The sequence below is a fragment of the Sapajus apella genome, unplaced genomic scaffold (genome assembly GCF_009761245.1).
Source record: "Sapajus apella isolate SASKATOON/1434 unplaced genomic scaffold, GSC_monkey_1.0 scaffold51, whole genome shotgun sequence".
NCBI classification, from domain to species: domain Eukaryota; kingdom Metazoa; phylum Chordata; class Mammalia; order Primates; family Cebidae; genus Sapajus; species Sapajus apella.
In genome coordinates, this window is record NW_022436991.1 from 14658191 (window position 1) to 14677736 (window position 19546).

General features: G+C 49.1%; 1 protein-coding gene across 1 annotated transcript; it reads right to left on the reverse strand.

Moving 5' to 3' along the window:
* Positions 1-976: 976 nt before the first annotated feature.
* Positions 977-17830, reverse strand: NFATC2IP (nuclear factor of activated T cells 2 interacting protein). Its single transcript, XM_032243051.1, has 8 exons — positions 17365-17830; positions 16557-16629; positions 13499-13616; positions 11883-11963; positions 11604-11790; positions 8641-8785; positions 8403-8512; positions 977-3828 (listed from the first exon to the last, which is right to left on the reverse strand). The coding sequence occupies exons 1-8, from the start codon at positions 17758-17760 to the stop codon at positions 3670-3672; spliced, it is 1269 nt and encodes a 422-aa protein (XP_032098942.1). The 5' UTR covers positions 17761-17830; the 3' UTR covers positions 977-3669.
* Positions 17831-19546: the final 1716 nt, after the last annotated feature.

A 19546-nucleotide genomic window follows, 5' to 3' on the forward strand; every position in this document is an offset into this window, starting at 1 on the left:
AGGATGAACAATCTCATCATAGAAGAAATGCAAAGTCTTTTACAGTGAGTGCTCTATCCCATATCCTTCCCAGGTTAACTCGAGAAGGTATGAGAAAACTGGAACCTTCCAGCACTTGCTAGAGGACATGTAAAGAGGTATAGGCACTTTGGTTAGCAATCTGACAATATTCAAGAATTAGTGACCAGTGATTCCACTCCCAGACAGAAGCTCCCGAGAAAAATCCCACACAGGTACCTCAAGGGGATGACTACAACATTGCTTGCAATAGTAACATCCTGGAACTAGAACTGGACTTATTTATAAATGACAGAAACCCTAAAATATCTGTAATTTTCAGAGGGACAGCAGTCCCTCTTTCATGGGAAAGCTCAGAGGTCAGCACTGCCAGGCCAATGAGGTGCTATATGAATGTTGTGATCCAGGCACCTTCTCTCACTGTCCTGGCCCATGTGGCTTCTGTTCCAGACGTCACCTCAAGTCAGTAGGGCTGCTCCGCTTCCAGTAAGGCAGGAGGCAAGCAAAGGAGAGGGCACAAGCTGCCTGCTATGCACACTTCTGGGAAGTGGTACCTTACTCCACTTACACCCCAGGAGCCTGTATTGGCACTTGGCTACATCTAGCTACAATGGAGGCCAAGATGTACTCTAAATTATTATTATTATTATTATTATTTTGAGACAGGGTCTTGATCTGTTGCCCAGGCTGAAAGGGGTTGGCACAACCATAGCTCATTGCAACCTCAACCTCCTGGCTTCAAGGGATCCTCCCACCTCAGCCTCCCAGGGTACTAGATAGGATTTCAGGTGTGTGCCCCCCTACCCAGCCACTGTTTATTCTGAGTATCTCATGGGTTCTAGTACCCCAGAAGGAGGAAGAACGGATATAAAGGAATAACTAATAATTTTTGTCACAAGGATTTTAGTGGGGGGTCACATGAGGGCCACAAGGACAAAAATCCTGCAGTATACACAAGTTGAACATATTGCCATTTATTCGGTTGAGGTTAAATATATAATTTTAACATATTCAAACTTATTAACAAACATTTAAAAAGCTGAAAAAGTGGAGAGCTGTACCATGTTATGGACGATTTTAATGTCATCAAAGTCAAAGGAATACGACATTCCAACAAAACATTTTAAGAAGTTGACATACTTTTGTTACAATCATGCAAGTATCAGAGAAAGATTGATGGCTTTTATTTTTTTAGTAGACATTACCGAGAAAACTGGCTTATTATATCACAAAAAAATGAAACTTGGATCTCATTTGCAAAGGCGCATTTCACTGGATTTTTTTTTTTTTTAAGAGACAAGGTCTCGCTGTGTTGCCCAAACTGGTCTCAAATTCCCGGGCTCAAGCGATCCTCCTGCCTCAACCTCCTGAGTACAAAAGTGCATCTCAAATAGTTTTAAAGTGATGTTTAATATTTAGCAACCAGTATAGCCCAGCATTAACCTATCAGAAGTGCCTGACTGTTGAGAACAGATGCAGCCAAGCTGCCAGCCCTGTGTGTACCAGTTAGTTTTCAGTCCTGTGGAGTATTCTCAGCATGAAAGGAAAAGCTGAACAGCTAACAGGAGAAAATGTAAAATATCTTAACGCTATTAAATAAACAATCAAAAAGCAACCAGCTGCAGGATGACAGTTCATACTGTCTACATTAAGAATTTCTTTCTTTTTTTTTTTTTTTTTGAGACAGTCTCGCCCTATCACTCAGGCTGAAGTGCACTAATGCGATCTCAACTCACTGCAACCTCCACCTCCCAGGTTCAAGTGATCCTCCTTCCTCAGCCTCCCCAGTAGCTGGGATTACAGGCATGCGCCATCACCCCCAGCTAATTTTCGTATTTTTAGTAGAGACAGGATTTCACCAAGTTGGTCAGGGTGGTCTTGAGCTCTTGACCTCAAGTGATCCATCCAACTTGGCCTCCTAAAGTGCTGGGATTACAGGCGTGAGCCACCACACCCAGTCAAAATTAAGAATTTCTTATCAGTGAAGGATACCCTTAGATACACAGAAATTTTCCATTTTTTCCCCCCTTTAAATTTTATTTTTTTTTTTTTTGTAGAGACGAGGTCTCACTATGTTGCCCAGGCTGGTCTTGAACTCCTGGGCTCAAGCGATCCTCCCACCTCGGCCTCCCAAAGTGCTGGAATTATAGGTGTGAGCCTCCATGCCCATCCCAAATATGCATTCTTGGAGTTATTTGCAGTTGCCCAGGAATGTACAAGCCACTCCTGAAAATAAACCAAAAAAAGATAAGAAACCCCAAGAAAAAATGGGCAAAGCACAGAAAGGGAAACCAGAAAGGCTGATAGGTGAAAAAATGCTGATAGGTGAAAAAATTCCCCAAATGAATGCTGATCAGATGAATCTACATTAAAGCACAGCACCACTATCTACCCGTCAGACTGACAAAAATTAGGAAGTCCAGCAACACAAGTGCTAGTGAGGATGAGAAGAAACGGGCAGCCTCAAGTAGGAGGGTCAGTCACCATTCTAAAGAAAAATCTGGAAAACCATAAAGAAACTGATCTCTATGACCTGTAAGCCCATCCTGGTTACATATTCCAGTGAACATTTCACACAAGCACAGAAGGGGACACACGAAAGGATGTTTATCGTGGTCTTGTATCCGGTGCTGACGGGTCAGAAGCACCCAGGTTTCCCCCACTTTAGGCAATGTGTGTAAATTGCAATTGACACTGTGGAGTGCCACATGGCAGGTCAAAGCAATGGCACATTTCTAGAAGAGGCAATAGGGCTATATCTTAACACACATTGGGTGAAAATGGCATAAGACCTATTGAACAATAGCACTATGTGCAGTAAGAGCACATATTCACACATGAAATTTGGTATTTTACAATACATTCATATTTAAAGACATGGGCGCTTATGGGAGAGGATGGTATAAAGAAATGGAAAAAAGCCATAAAACCACAGAATCCTCACATGGGACTGTATTCCTGAGATCCAAAACCAAAGGGCTGAATGTGCTGTTATGCCTTAAATGTGTGCACCAGGAAGTGTAAACTAGAAAGGGTGGCTCTGAAGGGTCCTGGGGTGAGGAAGACACCCTGGGCTGAGAATCCACCACCTTTACCCTTCAAAAGAGTCCCCCAGTTGTCTGCTTACGCTTCAGCCAACATGTGTGAGCTTGGTCATTTCCTGCAAGCCAGGCAATCACACCAGTGTATGAGACTCAAGCAAATGTCAGTCCCAAGCCTCAGATGTGACTAAGGCCTCTGCTGGGCTAGGCATGGTGTAAATCCCAGGCCTGGAAGCTCGTACCCAACCTCATTTATTTCAACTTACTTTCAGTATGTGCATAGTTTCATGCAGCAGACACTTCCATGAGGGAAAGGGGATGATAGTGAAAGGGGAAGGGTGAGGGGACATCTCCATGTCACAGGGCTGCAAAACCCGGTATGACTTGTAGACGGAGCCACAGGCCACCCAGAGCAACAACACCCACAGGACTCACCAAGTGGTTAACGGCTCTAAACGGGGGTCAACAGGAGAGGGGACAAAGGTCACTCCTTGATTTTGCTGCAGCTTAAAGATAAGTTCTACCTCAGCTTCTGCAAGCCTTTATGGGGTAAAAAGGGGGAATCATTTTCCCCAAGTCCAGGCTGGGCCTTCAAACAGGGATGGAGGTGTCAGCCCCAGACCTCAATGAGGTCCCCAGATTCCATGCCCAGGTCAGCTGGCAGCTCCCTGCCTGAAAGCTTTGTCCCATCAAAGAAGAAGGAGAGCTTCTGTCCTGAGAGCCCCATGGCCTCTTCATAGCGGGACATAAGGGTCTTGAGAGGGGAATCCTGGATGGAGAGAAATGAAAATGGACGTCAGAGCATGAAAACGGGGTTGGGGAGGTGTGTCCTGTAGGGACACACGGGTTTGTCCTGTAGGGACAAACAGGGAACTTGAGGTAAGGAAGTCGGGGGGGGAGGTGTGTGGGGACAATAAAGTCAGGGCCCCATAGGGGGAAACATGAGAGGACAAAAAAGCTAGCCTACCTGGCTCCTCTCTGGGAGCTGGGACAAATCCCCTCATCCCTCTGGGCTCTAAGTTGCTCAGGTAGAGGGTGGGGGCCACGAGCCCAAGGCTTAGGAGTGTAGGCTTCAAGCTAGGCAAGTCCTCCTAGGCTCGGCCTCCTCCCCTATGAAATGGAAGTGTGTACCAATAAAAGAGCCCAGATTCCAGAGTGAGGCTGAGCCAAGCTGGAGGGCAGGCTCTCCCACCTACTAGACATGTAACCTTAAAAAACTGTTATGTTATGTCCCCCAGAGAAGACACCTTCAGGTCTTAACCCCTGGTAAGTGTAAATGTGATGTGATTTGGACATGGGGCCTTTGCAGATGGAATCAAGTTGAGGTTATGCTGGATTAGGATGAGTGCTAATGCTGGGGGACTGGTAGACCGCTCAATGCAACCTCCGCCTCCTGGGTTCAAGCGATTCTCCTGCCTCAGCCTCCTGAGTAGCTGTGACTACAGGCACAGGTCACCACACCCAGCTAAGTTTTTGTATTTTTGGTAGAGACAGAATTTCTCTATGTTACCAGGCTGGTCTCAAACTTCCTGAGCTCAGGTGATCAACCTGCTTTGGCCTCCCAAAGTGCTGGGATGACAGGCTTGAGCCCCTGCACTGGCCTGGGACTGGTATACTCATGAAACAGACACAGAAACACAGACATGAGAGGAGAGCACACGTGATGACAGGGGCAGAATGGAGTACACCTATAAGCCAAGAACACCAAGGACTGCGGGCTGCCGGCAGGAGCCAAGAAGAGACAAAGCAGGTTCCACGAAGAATCCCTAAGGGACTGCATGATGTTGTCAAATATATTATTTGGTCTTTGTATGTTTCCTGGTATAAAATTCCCAAAATCCTTGGGCTCTTCAAAGAGTTAAGTATCTTTTTGCATGCTAATGAGTTGACTGGTGGCTGGCAGTCCCCAGAGAGCTTCAGGAATGGTGACAGTCACTAGAAAGACCAAGGCAGGATAAGAGAGTTGGGACTTTTTTCCGCCCTCACCCCCAACCTCTAAGGAGAGAGAGAGTGAAGGTTGAGTTACCCCCAACAGCCAGTGGTTTAATCAGTCATGCCTATATAACAAAGCTTCCATAAAAATCCAGAGGACAGGGTTTGGAGAGCTTCCCAGCTATTGATCATGTGGTGGTTCCTCGAGAGTGGTGCTCAGGCAAGGTATGGAAGCTCTGCGCCCTTTTCCCATGCTGTGCCCTACGCATCTCTTCATTTGTATTCCTTGTAACATCCTTTAATAATAAACCAGTAAACATAAGTAAGGGTCTCCGTGAGTTCTGTGAGCTGCTCTAGTGAATGAAACCCAAGGAGGGGGCCAGGCACAGTGGCTCACGCCTGTAATCCCAGCACTTTGGGAGGCCGAGGTGGGAGGATCAGTTGAGCCCAGGAGTTTGAGTCCAGCCTGGGCAACATAGTGAGACCCCCATCTACACAAAATAATTTAAAAAATTGACCAAGGGTAGCGGCACACATCCATAGTCCCAGCTACTCAAGAGGCTGAGGTGGAAGGATCACTTAAGCCCAGGAGTTTGAGGCTATAGTAAGCCATGATCGCACCACTGTGCTCTAGCCTGGGCAACACAGAGAGACCTTGTCTCTTCTAAAAAACAAAAAAAGAAAGAAAAAAAAACCTTATTTGTATTTTTCCCCCATATCTTCAGAGACCCTGGCTCTGCTAACATCTTGATTTCAGACTTCTTCCCTCCAGAACAATGAGAGGGGAGCCACCCGATTTGTTTTAAGCCACCCAATTTGTAGTACTTTGTTACAAAAGCCAAAATACAAAAAAGTGGGGTGCTGCTGGAATAAATGGTTAAATGTAACAGTGGTTTTGGAATTGGATCAAGGCTGGAAGAATTTTTTTTTTTTTTTTTTTTTTTTGAGATAAGGTCTTTCTTTGTCCCCCAGGCTGAAGTGCAGTGGCACAATCTCGGCTCACTGCAGCCTCAGTCTCCCAGGCACAAACAATCCTCACACCTCAGCCTCCTCAGTAACCGGAACTATAAGCATGCGCCAGCATGCTGGGCTTATTTTTGTATTTTTTTGTAGACGCAGGGTTTCACTATGTTACCCAGGCTGGTCTTGAACTTCTGAGTTCAAGCAATCTGTCCACCTTGGCCTCCCAAAGTGTTAGGATTACAGGTGTGAGTCACCACGTCTGGCCAAAGCTAGAAGAATTTTGAGGTACATGTTAGAAAAAAAACCTAGACTGCCTTGAAGAGACTCCTGGTGGAAACATGGACTTTAAAGGGAATGTCCCTGCGGGCTCAGGAAGAGGACAGGTGCAGAGAAAGCTGCTACCATCTTAAGAAGATACATATATTGTTATGAACAGAAGGTTGCTAGAAATATGAATATTAAAGGTGTTTCTGGTGAGGTCTCTGTAGGAAATGAGGAATGTGTTACTGGTAACTGGAATAAAAGCTTCCAATAAAGGTGGCAAAATCATGGTTCACTATAGCCTCAATCACCCAGGCTCAAGCAATCCTCCTGCCTTAGCCTTCTGGGGAGCTGGGACTACAGATGCTGGGATTACAAGTGTGAGCTACTGCACCTGGCCCAATTTCTCCCTTTTGAAATGGGAATGTCTATCCTATGTCTGTCCCATCACTGTATTTTGGAAGCCAATACATATTTTCTAGATTTTACGGGTCCACAGAGAAAGAGGAATTTTGTCCCAGAATGAACCATACAAAGTCTCATCCCAAACTGATTTAATGATTTAGAAAATAAGATTGGGACTTCTTGAGTTGATTCTATTTAGATGAGATTTTGGACTTAAGAGTTGATAGGCCGGGCACGGTGGCTCAAGCCTGTAATCCCAGCACTTTGGGAGGCCGAGGCGGGTGGATCACGAGGTCAAGAGATCGAGACCATCCTGGTCAACATGGTGAAACCCCGTCTCTACTATAAATACAAAAAATTAGCTGGGCATGGTGGCACGTGCCTGTAATCCCAGCTACTCAGGAGGCTGAGGCAGGAGAATTGCCTGAACCCAGGAGGCGGAGGCTGCGGTGAGCCGAGGTCGCGCCATTGCACTCCAGCCTGGGTAACAAGAGCGAAACTCCCTCTCTCTAAAAAAAAAAAAAAAAAAAAGAGTTGATGCTGGGATGTTGGAATGGGATGAATATATTTCGGAAATGGGAAGGCCATGAGAACTGTATCACCTGAAAAGGTATTTTGTGGTCCTAATCCCTGGTAAATGTGAATGTGACCTTATTTGGAAGTAGGAACTTTTTGGATATAATCAAGTTAAGATGAGGTCATGCTTGGTTAGGGTGGAGTAGCCCAACATGACCTATGTCCCTCCAAGAAGAGAGAACAAACACAGACAGAGACACACGGAGAACACCACGTGATCACAGAGGCAGAGACTGGAGTGACACAGCTTCAAACCAAGGAACTCTGGCCACTAGCAGAAGCTACAAAGAGGTAAGGAAGGTTTCCACCCAGAGTCTCAGAGGGAACGAGGCCCTGCCAACACCTTGATTTCAGACCTCTCACCTCCAAAGTGTAATGGAAGAAGTTTCTATAGTTTTAAGCCACCCAGTTTACGTATTTTGTTGCAGTGGCCTTAAGAAGTGAATACAGGCTGCGCACGGTGGCTCACGCCTGTAATCCCAACACTTTGGGAGGCCGAGGCGGGTGGATCACTTGAGGTCGGGAGTTTGAGACCAGTCTAACCAACATGGAGAAACCCCAGCTCTACTGAAAATACAAAAATTAGCTGGCCACGAGCACCTGTAATCCCAGCTACTTGGGAGGCTGAGGCAGGAGAATCACTTGAATCCAGAAGGCGGAGGTTGCAGTGAGCCAATATCATGCCATTGCATTCCAGCCTGGGTGACAGAGCAAGACTCCGTGTCAAAAAAAAAAAAAAAAAAAGACTTCAGCAAGTTGCTTATTCCACCTCTCCACAATTCAGTCTTCTTATTTCCAAATGAGGATTACAACAGTGGTTTCTCACGTCAGATTGTTGTGAAATTAAGTAAGATCCTGAAAGTGAGGAAATCCTCAGCACGGGATCTGGCACTTAGGCACGTGGCCTTTGTTGCTATTTTGATGGGTTTTATTGATTACTGTCCAAGGGTCCTTTCTGTTTTAATCAGAAGGAGTCAGGAGACTGAGGGGGCACCCAGACTAGGGCACAGAATGCCAGCAGAAGCAGGGAGGGAAGTGAACAATGAGTTTTCCCACTACCTAGGATGGCTGGGAACCCAAGAACATGGAGGGCAATGTCTCCTGCAAGTCAAGATTAGGGGACTTCATTCTCCATTAACTGACAAGAGAGACGAGAGGCGGCAGAGGACAGGGTGAGGGGTGTGGAGAGCCATCTCTCCCACTCACTCGAGACAGTGAGACTTCCAGCGTCTGGTGTTTCTCCTTCCCCTGCACCCGGAGCTGGAGCTGTTGGGATGTCTCTGTGGCCTCTGGAGAACTTGCTAGTACCACACAGTCTGTGGGAGGCAGAATCAGGAAGCCAGGCTAAGTCAGGGCTTGGAAGCAGGGCCTGTGCTGAACCTCTCTCCATATCCCCTTCCCCTGGCAAATGTCTCAAGGCCCCACCTCCCTGCCTTCCTCTCACCAATGATGTCAGCCACTCCGAGCTTTAGGGTCCTCGGAGTGGCGGTAGGGGATAGCTCTGTCTCTCCAAAGAGCAAAAGGATCCTGCTTGGGGACACCCCAAGGTGGGCGGCCATGTGGTCCACCACACTCTGCAGGGGCTCCGACTACGGATGGGACAAAAAGCAAAAGAGGTCTTCTTGCATCGAAATCCACCCCCACAACACCACCACCAAACACAAGCTCTGGCCTTAGCTACTTGCTAAGCTCCTCAGCTGCAAGTTTCATCGTATTTACCTGGTAAGGTATAGAATAAAATCGTGTTAGCAAGGGATACTGGCAAATAACACAAAGAAATACAGCAGCCATAGGTTAGGACAAAGAAAGGGGTGGTGGGGATTGCAGCAAACTGGAACTCACACGCCACCCAGACAGGCTAGCTATTATGCAGCTCCAGTTGATTGGCACTGTGTGGGAACGTGGGCCAGTGTGACTACATCTTCCTATTTTTCTCTTTTATGTTTTTTGAGACCGAGTTTCACTCTTGTTGCCCAGGCTGGAGTGCAGTGGCATGATCTTGGCTCAATGTAATTTCTGCCTCCTGGGTTCAAGCAATTCTCCTGCCTCAGCCTCCTGAGTAGCTGGGATTACAGGTGCTCACCACTACACCCGCCTAATTTTTTATATTTTTAGTAGAGACAGGGTTTTATCATGTTGGCCAGGCTGGTCTTGAACTCCTGATCTCAGGTGATCCACCCGCCTCAGCCTCCCAAATATAGGTATTACAGGCGTGAGCCACTATGCCTGGCTGAATCTTCCTATTTTTTAAGAGAAGCCAGAAATCCAGAACTTTTTTTTTTTTTTTGAGGCACAGTCTTGCTCTTCCACCCAGACTGGAGTGAAGAGGCACAATTTTGGCTCACTGCAACCTCTGCCCTGTAGGTTCAAGCTATTCTCCTGCTTCAGCTTCCCAAGCAGCTGGAATTACAGGCACCCACCACCACAACTGGCTAATTTTTGTATTTTTAGTAGAGACAGGGTTTTTAAGATGTTGGCCAGGCCGGTCTCAAAATCCTGACCTCAGGTGATCCACCCACCTCAGCCTCCCGAAGTGCTGGGATTACAGGCATGAGCCATAGTACCCAGCCAGAAATCTGGACCTTTGTATGAAATCACCCATCACAAAGGTGACAACAAACTTGTATAATTTTAAAGCACTTGGCCAGGCATGATGGCTCACACCTATAACCTCAGCATTTTAGGAGACAGAGGTTGGAGGCTTGCTTGAGTTCAGGAATTCAAGATCAGCCTGAGCAACAAAGCAAGATCCCATCTCTATTTTTTTTTTTTTTTTTTTTCTTTTGGAGATAGGGTCTTGCTCTGTCACCCAGGCTACAGTGCAGCGGCACAAGCACAGCTCACTGCAGCCTCCAACTCCTGGACTCAGAAGATCCTCCTGCCTCAGCCTCCCAAATCACTGGGACTACAGGTGTGCGCTACCATGCCTGGCTAATTTTTTTATTTTTAGTAGAGACAAGGTCTCACTATTTTGTCCAGGCTGGTCTTAAACTCCTGGCCTCAAGTGATCCTCTCACCTTGACCTCCCAAAGTGCTGGGATTACAGGCATGAGCCACCATGCCTGGCCCCGATCTCTATGTTTCAAAAATAAAATAGGCTAGGCATGGTGGCTCACATCTCTAATCCTAGCACTTTGCGAGGCTGAGATAGGTGGATCACTTGAGATCAGGAGTTCAAGACCAGTCTGACCAACATGGTGAAACTACATCTCTACTAAAAACACAAAAATTAGCGGGGCATGGTGGGGGGCACCTGTAGTCTCAGCTACTGAGGAAGCTGAGGCAAAAGAATCGCCTGAACCTGGGGGGCAAAGGTTTCAGTAAGCCAAGATCATGCCAGTGCACTTCAGCTTGGGTGACAGAGCGAGACTCCGTCTCAAAAAATAAAAATAAAATAAAATAAAATAAAAGTCTACAGGGCACAGAAAGCAGACACACTGTTGAAAAAGCCACGGGCTGCCAGTTAGCAACCTCTGGCTTAGTTGCTTGAATGATACACGATGCATCAGTAATGGTAAACGTCTGTTATCATTCTTCGTGTTGAAACAGGGTCATCCCTACAAAACTATCAGGCTTAACCAGGAAGCTGGCGAAGCTCAGGGTGACTGAGTGGCATCTGCTCTGTCCAGGGCAGTGAGGGCAAGCCTAAGAGGGAAGTCCAGGGTCCTAGGAGGGAAAGTAGCAAGGACTCCCAAAAAAAAAGCTTCTTAGAAGACAAGATGTGGCCGGGTGCAGTGGCTCATGCCTGTAATCCCAGCACTTTGGGAGGCCAAGGCGGCTGGATCATGGGATCAAGAGATCGAGACCATCCTGGCCAACATGGTGAAACCCCATCTCTACTAAAAATGCAAAAATTAGCTGGGCAGGGTGGCGCTCGCCTGTAGTCCCAGCTACTCGGGAGGCTGAGGCAGGAGAATCTCTTGAACCCGGGAGGTGGAGGTTGCACTGAGCCAAGATTGCACCAGCCACTGCACTCCAACCTGGTGACAGAGCAAGACTCCATTGCAAATAAATAAATAAATAAATAAGATGCTTCATACCTGAAATCCCAGCACTTTGGGAGGCCATTGAGGGACAATCGCTTGAGCCCAGGAGTTCAGAACCAACCTGGACATAGTGAAACCACTTTTTGAAGAAAAAGAAAAAAAAAAGACACAGCATGCCTATGTGGAGCCTTGAAGAATGGGCAGAAAGCTTGCCAGAAAGAGAGGGGAGTGTTGGGAAAATGCAGACAGAGGAAACAAAAAGTGTGAAGGCATGAAGGACTGAAAAGAATGACAGGCAGCTCCAGAGAGCAGGCTGGGAAAAGGATGACACAGTCCCTTCTGCCAGGACACCCCGGCTGGACACCACCATCTCTCTAGAGGCATCTCCCGGGTCCTTCTCCCACAGGCCTCAGGCACTCACCATTCTGACAGGAAACCTGATCACATCAGCCCGGCACCGGATTTTGAGCGGGAAGAGTCGGGGAGTCTCTGGGAGGATGGGCCCTTCCACCAAGACCACTTCATCCTCTTGGCCCTGTTGGTCTTGGCCCTGAGGTGACTTGGGGCTCAGGCAAGAACGGAGATCCTGGAGGCGCTTGTTCACCTCCCTGCAGTGCAGACAGGACTCTGGGTCAGCTGGAGTCGGCCACCCTCCCAAACTGCCCTTTTCCATCCCAGCCAGAGCCCCTGCGCTTGGCACCTTAATTTCTTGAGTGCCCGAGTATGCTTTCTGCTTTTGGTCCTTTGTGAAGACGGGGGCAGAGGAGAGCTCTCCTGATTCCTGCAGAAGCAAGAGAAGGCAGGATGGAGGCAGCAGAGAGAGGCTGGCCCCACAAATCCCTAGAAACCAGATTCCTGGACAATCGAGAGGAGCATAGTCGGACGCAATGGCTCACACCTGTAATCCCAGCACTCTGGGAGGCTGAGCCAGGAGGATCGCTCAAGCCCAGGAGTCCAAGACCAGGCTGGGCAAGATGGGGAGACCCTCCTTCTACAAAAAAAATTTTCTTTAATTAGCCAGGCATGGTGGCACACAGCTGTAGTCCCAGCTACTCAGGAGGCTGAGGTGAGAGGATTGCTTGAACCCAGGAATTTGAGGCTGCAATGAGCTACGATCACGCCACTGCACTCCAGCCTGGGCAATGGAATGAAATTCTATCTCTAAAAACGTAAAAATACATTTCAAAAATAAAAAGGAGCCCCATTTCACTGGAAGGCAGGGGTAGGGGAGCGGGAAAGCCTGAGGTATTTTTATTTATTTATTTATTTAAGACGGGGTTTCACCATGACGGCCAGGCTGGTCTTGAACTCCTGGCCTCAGGTGATCCACCCACCTCGGCCTCCCAAAGTATTAGGATTACAGGCAAGAGCCACTGTACTCAGCCAAATTTTAACTCTTGATTGACTCAGCAATTCACTGACACAAATGCCACTATTATCCCTGGATTTGGGGGTTGTTTGTTTGCTTTTTAGAGACAAGGTCTCACTCTGTCGCCCAGGTCGGAGTACAGTGGCACGATCATTGCTTGCTGCAACCTCCAACTCCTGGGATCAAGCGATCCTCCCACCTCTGCCTCCGGAGCAGCTAGGACTACAAGTGTGCACCACTATGCCAAGCTAATTTGTGTGTGGGGGGGGCAGGGGAGGGACCGGGGCCCCCAAATCTCGCCCAAAATAAAAAAAAGGGGTTTTTTTGTTTTTTTCAATTTTTTTTTTTTTTTTTTGAGACAGAGTCTTGCTCTGTCACCAGGCTGGAGTGCAGTGGTGCAATCTCGGCTCACTGCAACCTCCGCCTCCTGGGTTCAAGCGATTCTTCCGCCTCAGCCTCCCAAGTAGCTAGGACCACAGGCATGTGCTACCACGCCCAGCTAATTTTTTTTGTATATTTAGTAGACACGGGGTTTTACCACATTGGCCAGGATGGTCTTGATCTCTTGACCTCATGATCCACCCCCCTCGGCCTCCCAAAGTGCTGGGATTACAGGCGTGAGCCACCGTGCCCAGCCAAAACAGGGTTTTATAGATGAAGAAAGAGAAGGATGGAGCAGACAGGGAAGATGGATTGGAACCACGCCTTAAACTGGCATTACTAGAGTCTGAGAATCCACTCCCAAGGGTGGTCCTGAAGGGTTCACTGTCACCCTCTGGAGTAAGCCACCTCTTTTCCCAAGCACTTCAATCCCCACATGAACCTCAACAGTCCTTCTATCCCTTCTTCTTACCCTATCAGGAGTCACCCAAGGGTCCTGCCTAACTCAGTTTACCCCTCCAACTCACTTCCTGCTCCCAGGGCCCAAGGGCCCTGGCTTCACTCACAGAAACTCTGTCCTTTTCTTCTCTTCTTTATCCTTAGACCTCAGCTTTGTCTTCCAGGGAGAGCCTGGTGATGGGGATTCCTCATGGTAGAGACCACTCAAATCTGCCAGCTCCGCCTCTGAAGCCAGAGGAAGAGAAAGTAGAAGGCTGTTAGCTAAGGGAGGCCAGCAAAGGCCAAGGAGAAACAAGTCAGAGGCTTCAAGAAGGTCCCTGGAAAGGAGGAGACCATGGAGCCCCTGGTACACACAGAGCCAAATGATAATATCTGGAAAGGCAGCAGGCAATGCAACTGCTATTTAGTATAAAGATCGCTCATATTGGCTGGGCGCAGTGGTCCACGCTTGTAATCCCAGCACTTTGGGAGGTCAAGGCGGGAGGATCACCTAAGGTCGGGAGTTCAAGACCAGTCTGACCAACATGGAGAAACCTCGTTGCTACTAAAAATACAAAATTAGCCAGGCATAGTGGCGCATGCCTGTAATCCCAGCTACTCAGGAGGCTGAGGCAGGAGAATCGCTTGAACCCAGGAGGCAGAGGTTGCAGTGAGCCAAGTTCGCACCATTGCACTCTAGCCTGGGCAACATGAGTGAAACTCCGTCTCAAAAAAAAAAAAAAGATCGCTCATATCAACTTAAATTACTCATGAAAAGAAACCAGGTATTATTTTATATAATATAGAAATTTCTGTCCATTTGCCTGCCATCAATAAGGATCATCACGAACCACGAAAATAAATACTATGAAAATTAAAGGGCCGGGCGCGGTGGCTCAAGCCTGTAATCCCAGCACTTTGGGAGGCCGAGGCGGGTGGATCACGAGGTCAAGAGATCGAGACCATCCTGGTCAGCATGGTGAAACCCCGTCTCTACTAAAAATACAAAAAATTAGCTGGGCATGGTGGTGTGTGCCTGTAATCCCAGCTACTCAGGAGGCTGAGGCAGGAGAATTGCCTGAACCCAGGAGGCGGAGGTTGCGGTGAGCCGAGATCGCGCCATTGCACTCCAGCCTGGGTAACAAGAGCGAAACTCTGTCTCAAAAAAAAAAAAAAAAGAAAATTAAAAATGGTAAGAAACCCAAGATCAGTGGCTTTCAACCAGGCACAATTTTGCCTCTGAGGGGACATGTAGCAATGTCTAGAGAAAATTTTGCTTATCAAAATGTGGAGGGCAAGGGGGCTGAGGTGTAACATTTCCCAGGGATGGAAGTCAGGATGCCACTAAACTTTTACAATGTACAGGACAGCTTCCAACACCAAAGAATTTTCCAGTCCAAAAAATGTCAGTAATGCTGAAGTCGTGAAATCTTCTCGTAACTAAATATGACAGCTGCCAGAGGCCTGTGATTCAGCCTTTTTTTTTTTGAGACCCGAGTCTTACTGTGTCACCCAGGTTGGAGTGCAATGGCATGATCATGGCTCATTGCAGCCTCGACTTCCTGGGCTCAGGTGATTCTCCCATCTCATCCTCCTGAGTAGCTAGGACTACAAGTACACATCACCATGCCTGGTTAATTTTTAATTTTTGTAGAAACAGGGTCTCACCATATTTTACAGGCTGGTCTCAAACTCCTGGGATCAAGCAATCCTCCCGCCTCAGCCTCCCAAAGTGCTGGGATTACAGTTGTGAGGCACTGTGCCCAGCCAATCCTGCATTTCTAGCAAGCTTCCAAGAAATGCCATATACAGCTGGGTCCACATTTGGAGTATCAGGAATAGAGGTATCTTTTACATAGCACTTCTATGTCCTAGGTACTGTCCTAAACCACATACCTAGCCAAGAGACCACTCTCTCTACATTCCCTTTTGTTAATTCTCACCAAAATCTGCACTAAAAGGGGTTCTACTACTATCCCCACTTTCCTAAAGAGGAAATTGAAGCATTGAGAAATTAAGAAACTTGCCCAGGCCAGGCGTGGTGGCTCAATAATCCCAGCACTTTGGGAGGCCGAGGCGGGCAGATCAGCTGAAGTCAGGAGTTCAAGACCAGCCTGGCCAACATGATGAAACCCCATCTCTACTAAAAATACAAAAATTAGCCGGGCATGAGGGCAGACACCTGTAATCCCTGCTACTCGGGAGACTGAGACAGGAGAATCGCTTGAAACTGGGATATGGAGGTTGCAGTAAGCTGAGATGGTGCCACTGCACTCCAGCCTGGGCAACAGAGCACGACTCTGTCTCAAAAAACAAAAACAAGAAACTTGCCCAAGGTCACATAGCTATTAAGAGATAGAACTGGGATTCAAACCCAAGCTAGATGACGCCTGTCTGCCCTTAATTATCCCACCATACTCCCTTATGGTATAAGAGTCTTGGTCCAAGGTCTCCATTAGCCCAGTGAACTATTTCCTTATTAGACTTGATTCCTATTCTCTGCCTTTGAGTTGTTTGCAAAAAATGCATCACTGGGCCGGGCGCAGTGGCTCACACCTGTAATCCCAGCACTTTGGGAGGCCGAGGTGGGCAGATCACTTAAGGTTAGGAGTTCAAGGCCAGCCTGACCAACATGGAGAAACCCTGTCTCTACTAAAAATACAAAATTAGCCAGGCGTGGCAGTACATGCCTGTAATCCCGGCTACTCGGGAGGCTGAGGCAGAAGAATCACTTGAACCTGGGAGGCGAAGGTTGCAGTGAGCCAAGATCATGCCATTGCACTCTAGCCTGGGCAACAACAGCTAAACTCCATCTCAAAAAAAAAAAAAGTATCACTTGGGGAGGACGAAGGGCAGCCCTGATAAGATTCAGAGAAGACCCTGCTGGCTCCAGTGTTCCCAAGAAACTTGCTGCAGATGTAACGAGAAGTCACAGATACTCAACCCCTCCCCCTTTCCTGACCCCAAGGACTACAGAATCAGCATCTCTGCGGGTGGCACCAGAAATGTATACACTAACACATACTATGCCTGTTAATCCAGCTCCTGTGGCTAGGACGCTGGAGTCCCCTCTCCCATGCCCTTTTCTTGAGCCTCAGGAGACAAGTGACTGCAGGAGTACAAACCCCAGGAAGACTCCTAAGAGAAGCCAGCGCTTAGTGCTTCTCCCTGGAGGCCCTCCCTTACCTTCCTCAGCCCCTGGAGGGTAGAGTTTCAGGAGGGATAGGTCATCTGGGATAAGGTGAAGGCTCCTTTTAACCTGCAAAGACAAGAAGGGAGAGGGGTCAGGCCCAAGTCAAGTCCTTCCCTCTACGGAAAGAAAAACCGGGGGGTAATTCTTCCCTGACATCCAGCTCCTAAATCCCTCCCAAGATCGCGGACACCTTGGCCCTCTCCTGGCGACTTAGGAGTCCAGATTCTCCAGGATTCAGAATGGAATCCCTTCGCCCTTTCCTCAGTCTGCCTAAGGCACTCTGAAGATGTATGTTTTGTTGTCCTTTTTAACTAGGTTACTAGCCGCCCCTCTATCACAGATTCTTAGGGACTCCCAGCCCCCTAGCTCACACGACCATCGGGGGACCCCAGCCTCCTGGAGCCACCTAGTCCTCTCTGAATCTGCATGGACCCCAACCCCCAATACCTCAGCTCCCTGGCTTCATTAGCCATGGGTCCCAACCTCAAAATCCAACGGCTTCGGGTCCCTCCAGTCTCTCTAAACCCACAGGAACCCCAGCTCTTCAGCCTCCCTGTGCCCCCAAGACTAGCTCCTAGGAATCCTAAACTTCCAATGCCTCCCAACCTCCTTCACCACCCCGGTCTGCAAAAAGTCCCGGAGCCCTGTCTCTTTCTGCCTCCAACACCCTAGCACCCCAGGGCCAGCCCCAGAACCCCAGCCTCAACACTCCTACAGCCCTACCCGCTCCGAACGCCGGCCCCTCCGCGGAGACCAAGCCCCCAGCCCTTCCGCCCGTCCCCTCCCCGGGACCGGCCGCACCTTCCCGGAGTACACAGGAACCAGTGGCGCCTCCCCTGGATCCAGCAGCAGCCGGCGCCGCCGCCTGACCGGCTCCCGCGGGGGTCCTGCGGGCCGCGCGTCCGCCCCTTCGCTGTCACTGTCGCTCTCATCCCGGGACGCGGCCGGCCCGGGGGTCTCCGGGGGCGCAACCTCAACCGCGTCAGCTGCACCGCAAGCAGTGGCGACCTCCAGAATTTCCTCATCGCTGTCGCTGACCAAGTCCACAGACACCACGTCCAGAGTGCCCCAGGCTGGAGACCGCTGATCCCGAGGACGCCGGCCCCGGCCGCCCCGGCCGCCCCGGCCGCCCCGACCCCTTCGGCAGGCACCGCTACCTCCGGACCAGCGGCCTCGCTTCCCCACAGATTCCGCCATGGTACACGCTCCGCCACCACACACGCCTGCCTCCTCACGCCTCGCCCCGCCCACTTCAGAGACTTTCGCCTTTCATTGGACAAACAGCCTGCTCTTTAGCACCTCTTCACGCCCACAGGCGCGGGATCCGCCTTTCCGCCTTTTCATTGGTCTCTGTACCCGCTCATCATGCGTCCACCACTGAAAACAAGGCGCCAAAGATTCCAATCACGTCGGCGCAATCAGCGTAGGTTTCGATTCAGTCAGCCTCACCCATTGGCTGGGCCTCCTCCACACACTAGCCTATCCCGGACCCGCCCATCAAAGACCCCAATCTTCTTGCCTGGTTAGGAGCGGGGCTTCCTGGGAAATGTAGTCCTCAAGCGCTAAGGCTTCCGGAAGGCGGAAGGCGGGCCTGGTGAGAATTCTCTTCTAAGGTGAGAATTCCTTGTAGAAACTGCGGATATGACCAGGAGCCGAGCCTTACGCTTGTAGTCCCGGCACTTTGAGAGGCTGAAGCGGCAGATCGCTTGAGCTCGGGAGTTTGAGTCCAGTCTGGCCAATGTGGCGAAACCGCGTCTCAACTAAGAAGGCAAAAATTGGGCGCGGTGGCTCACGCCTGTAATCCCAGCATCCCAGCACTTTGGGTTCCTAGGCAGGCGGATCACCTGAGGTCGGGAGTTCAAGAACAGCCTGACCAGCATGGAGAAACCCCGTCTCTACTAAAAATACAAAATTAGCCAGGCGTGGTGGCGCATGCCTGTAATCCTAGCTACTCGGGAGGCCGAGGCAGGAGAATCGCTTGAACCCGGGAGTCAGAGCTTGCAGTGAACCGAGATCTCACCACTGCACTCCAACCTGGGCGACAAAGTGAGACTCCGACTCAAAAACGAAAATAAAAAGAAAAAAGAAATAATTTTTTTTTACTTTTTTTTTTTTTTTTTTGAGACGGAGTCTTGCTCTGTCATCCAGGCTGGAGCGCCGTGGCACGATCTCGGCTCACTGCAACCTCCCCCTCCCCGGTTCAAGCGATTCTCCTGCCTCAGCCTCCCGAGTAGCTGACATTACAGGTATGTGCTACCACGCCCAGGGAATTTTCGTATTTTTAGTAGAGACGGGGTTTCACCATGCTGGTCAGGCTGGTCTCAGACCCCTGACCTCAAGTATCCACCCGCCTCGCCCTCCCAAAGTGCTGGGATTACAGGATTGAGCCACTGCGCCTGGCCCAATTTTTTCTTTTCTTTCTTTCTTTTTTTTTTTTTTTTTTTTTTTTTTTTTTGAGACGGAGTTTCACTGTTGTGGCCCAGGCTGGAGAGCAATGGCAAGATCTCAGCTCACTTCAACCTCCGTCTCCCGGATTCAAGCAATTCTCCTCAGCCTCCCGAGTAGCTGGGATTACAGGCATGCACCACCACACCCGGCTAATTTTGTATTTTTAGGAGAGACAGGGTTTCTTCATGTTGGTCAGGGTGATCACACTCAGCCCAGCATATGTAAATCTTTATGATGGCTACATAAGCCTCTTGCCAGTCTCAGAACTCAGAAACTCAAGGACCTGGGAGCCCTGAGAAAAAGCAGGGGTCAAGGAAGTTAGCTCCCCTGTCTCCCAGTTCCCCCAGGAGGGTAAGAGCCTGGCTTCAGTCATGCTCCAAGATGCAGACTACTTTCTGTCCTAAAGATATGAAAAGTTCGTGTCTACCCACCCCTAACATACAAGCCAATTGGCTAACACAGGTAGTCTCCCCACTTACCATTGTAAAGTTAGACTGGGGCCAGGCAATGGTGGCTCACACCTGTAATCCCAGCA

Excerpts from the sequence above, each read along its gene's own strand:
- NFATC2IP (XM_032243051.1), bottom strand. The coding sequence starts at position 17,760 with ATGGCGGAATCTGTGGGGAAGCGAGGCCGCTGGTCCGGAGGTAGCGGT. Across the intron at positions 11,964-13,498 it reads AAGAAAAGGACAGAGTTTCT|GAATCAGGAGAGCTCTCCTC; the intron begins GTGAGTGAAGCC and ends TTGCTTCTGCAG. Across the intron at positions 8,786-11,603 it reads TCAGGTTTCCTGTCAGAATG|TCGGAGCCCCTGCAGAGTGT; the intron begins GTGAGTGCCTGA and ends TCCCATCCGTAG.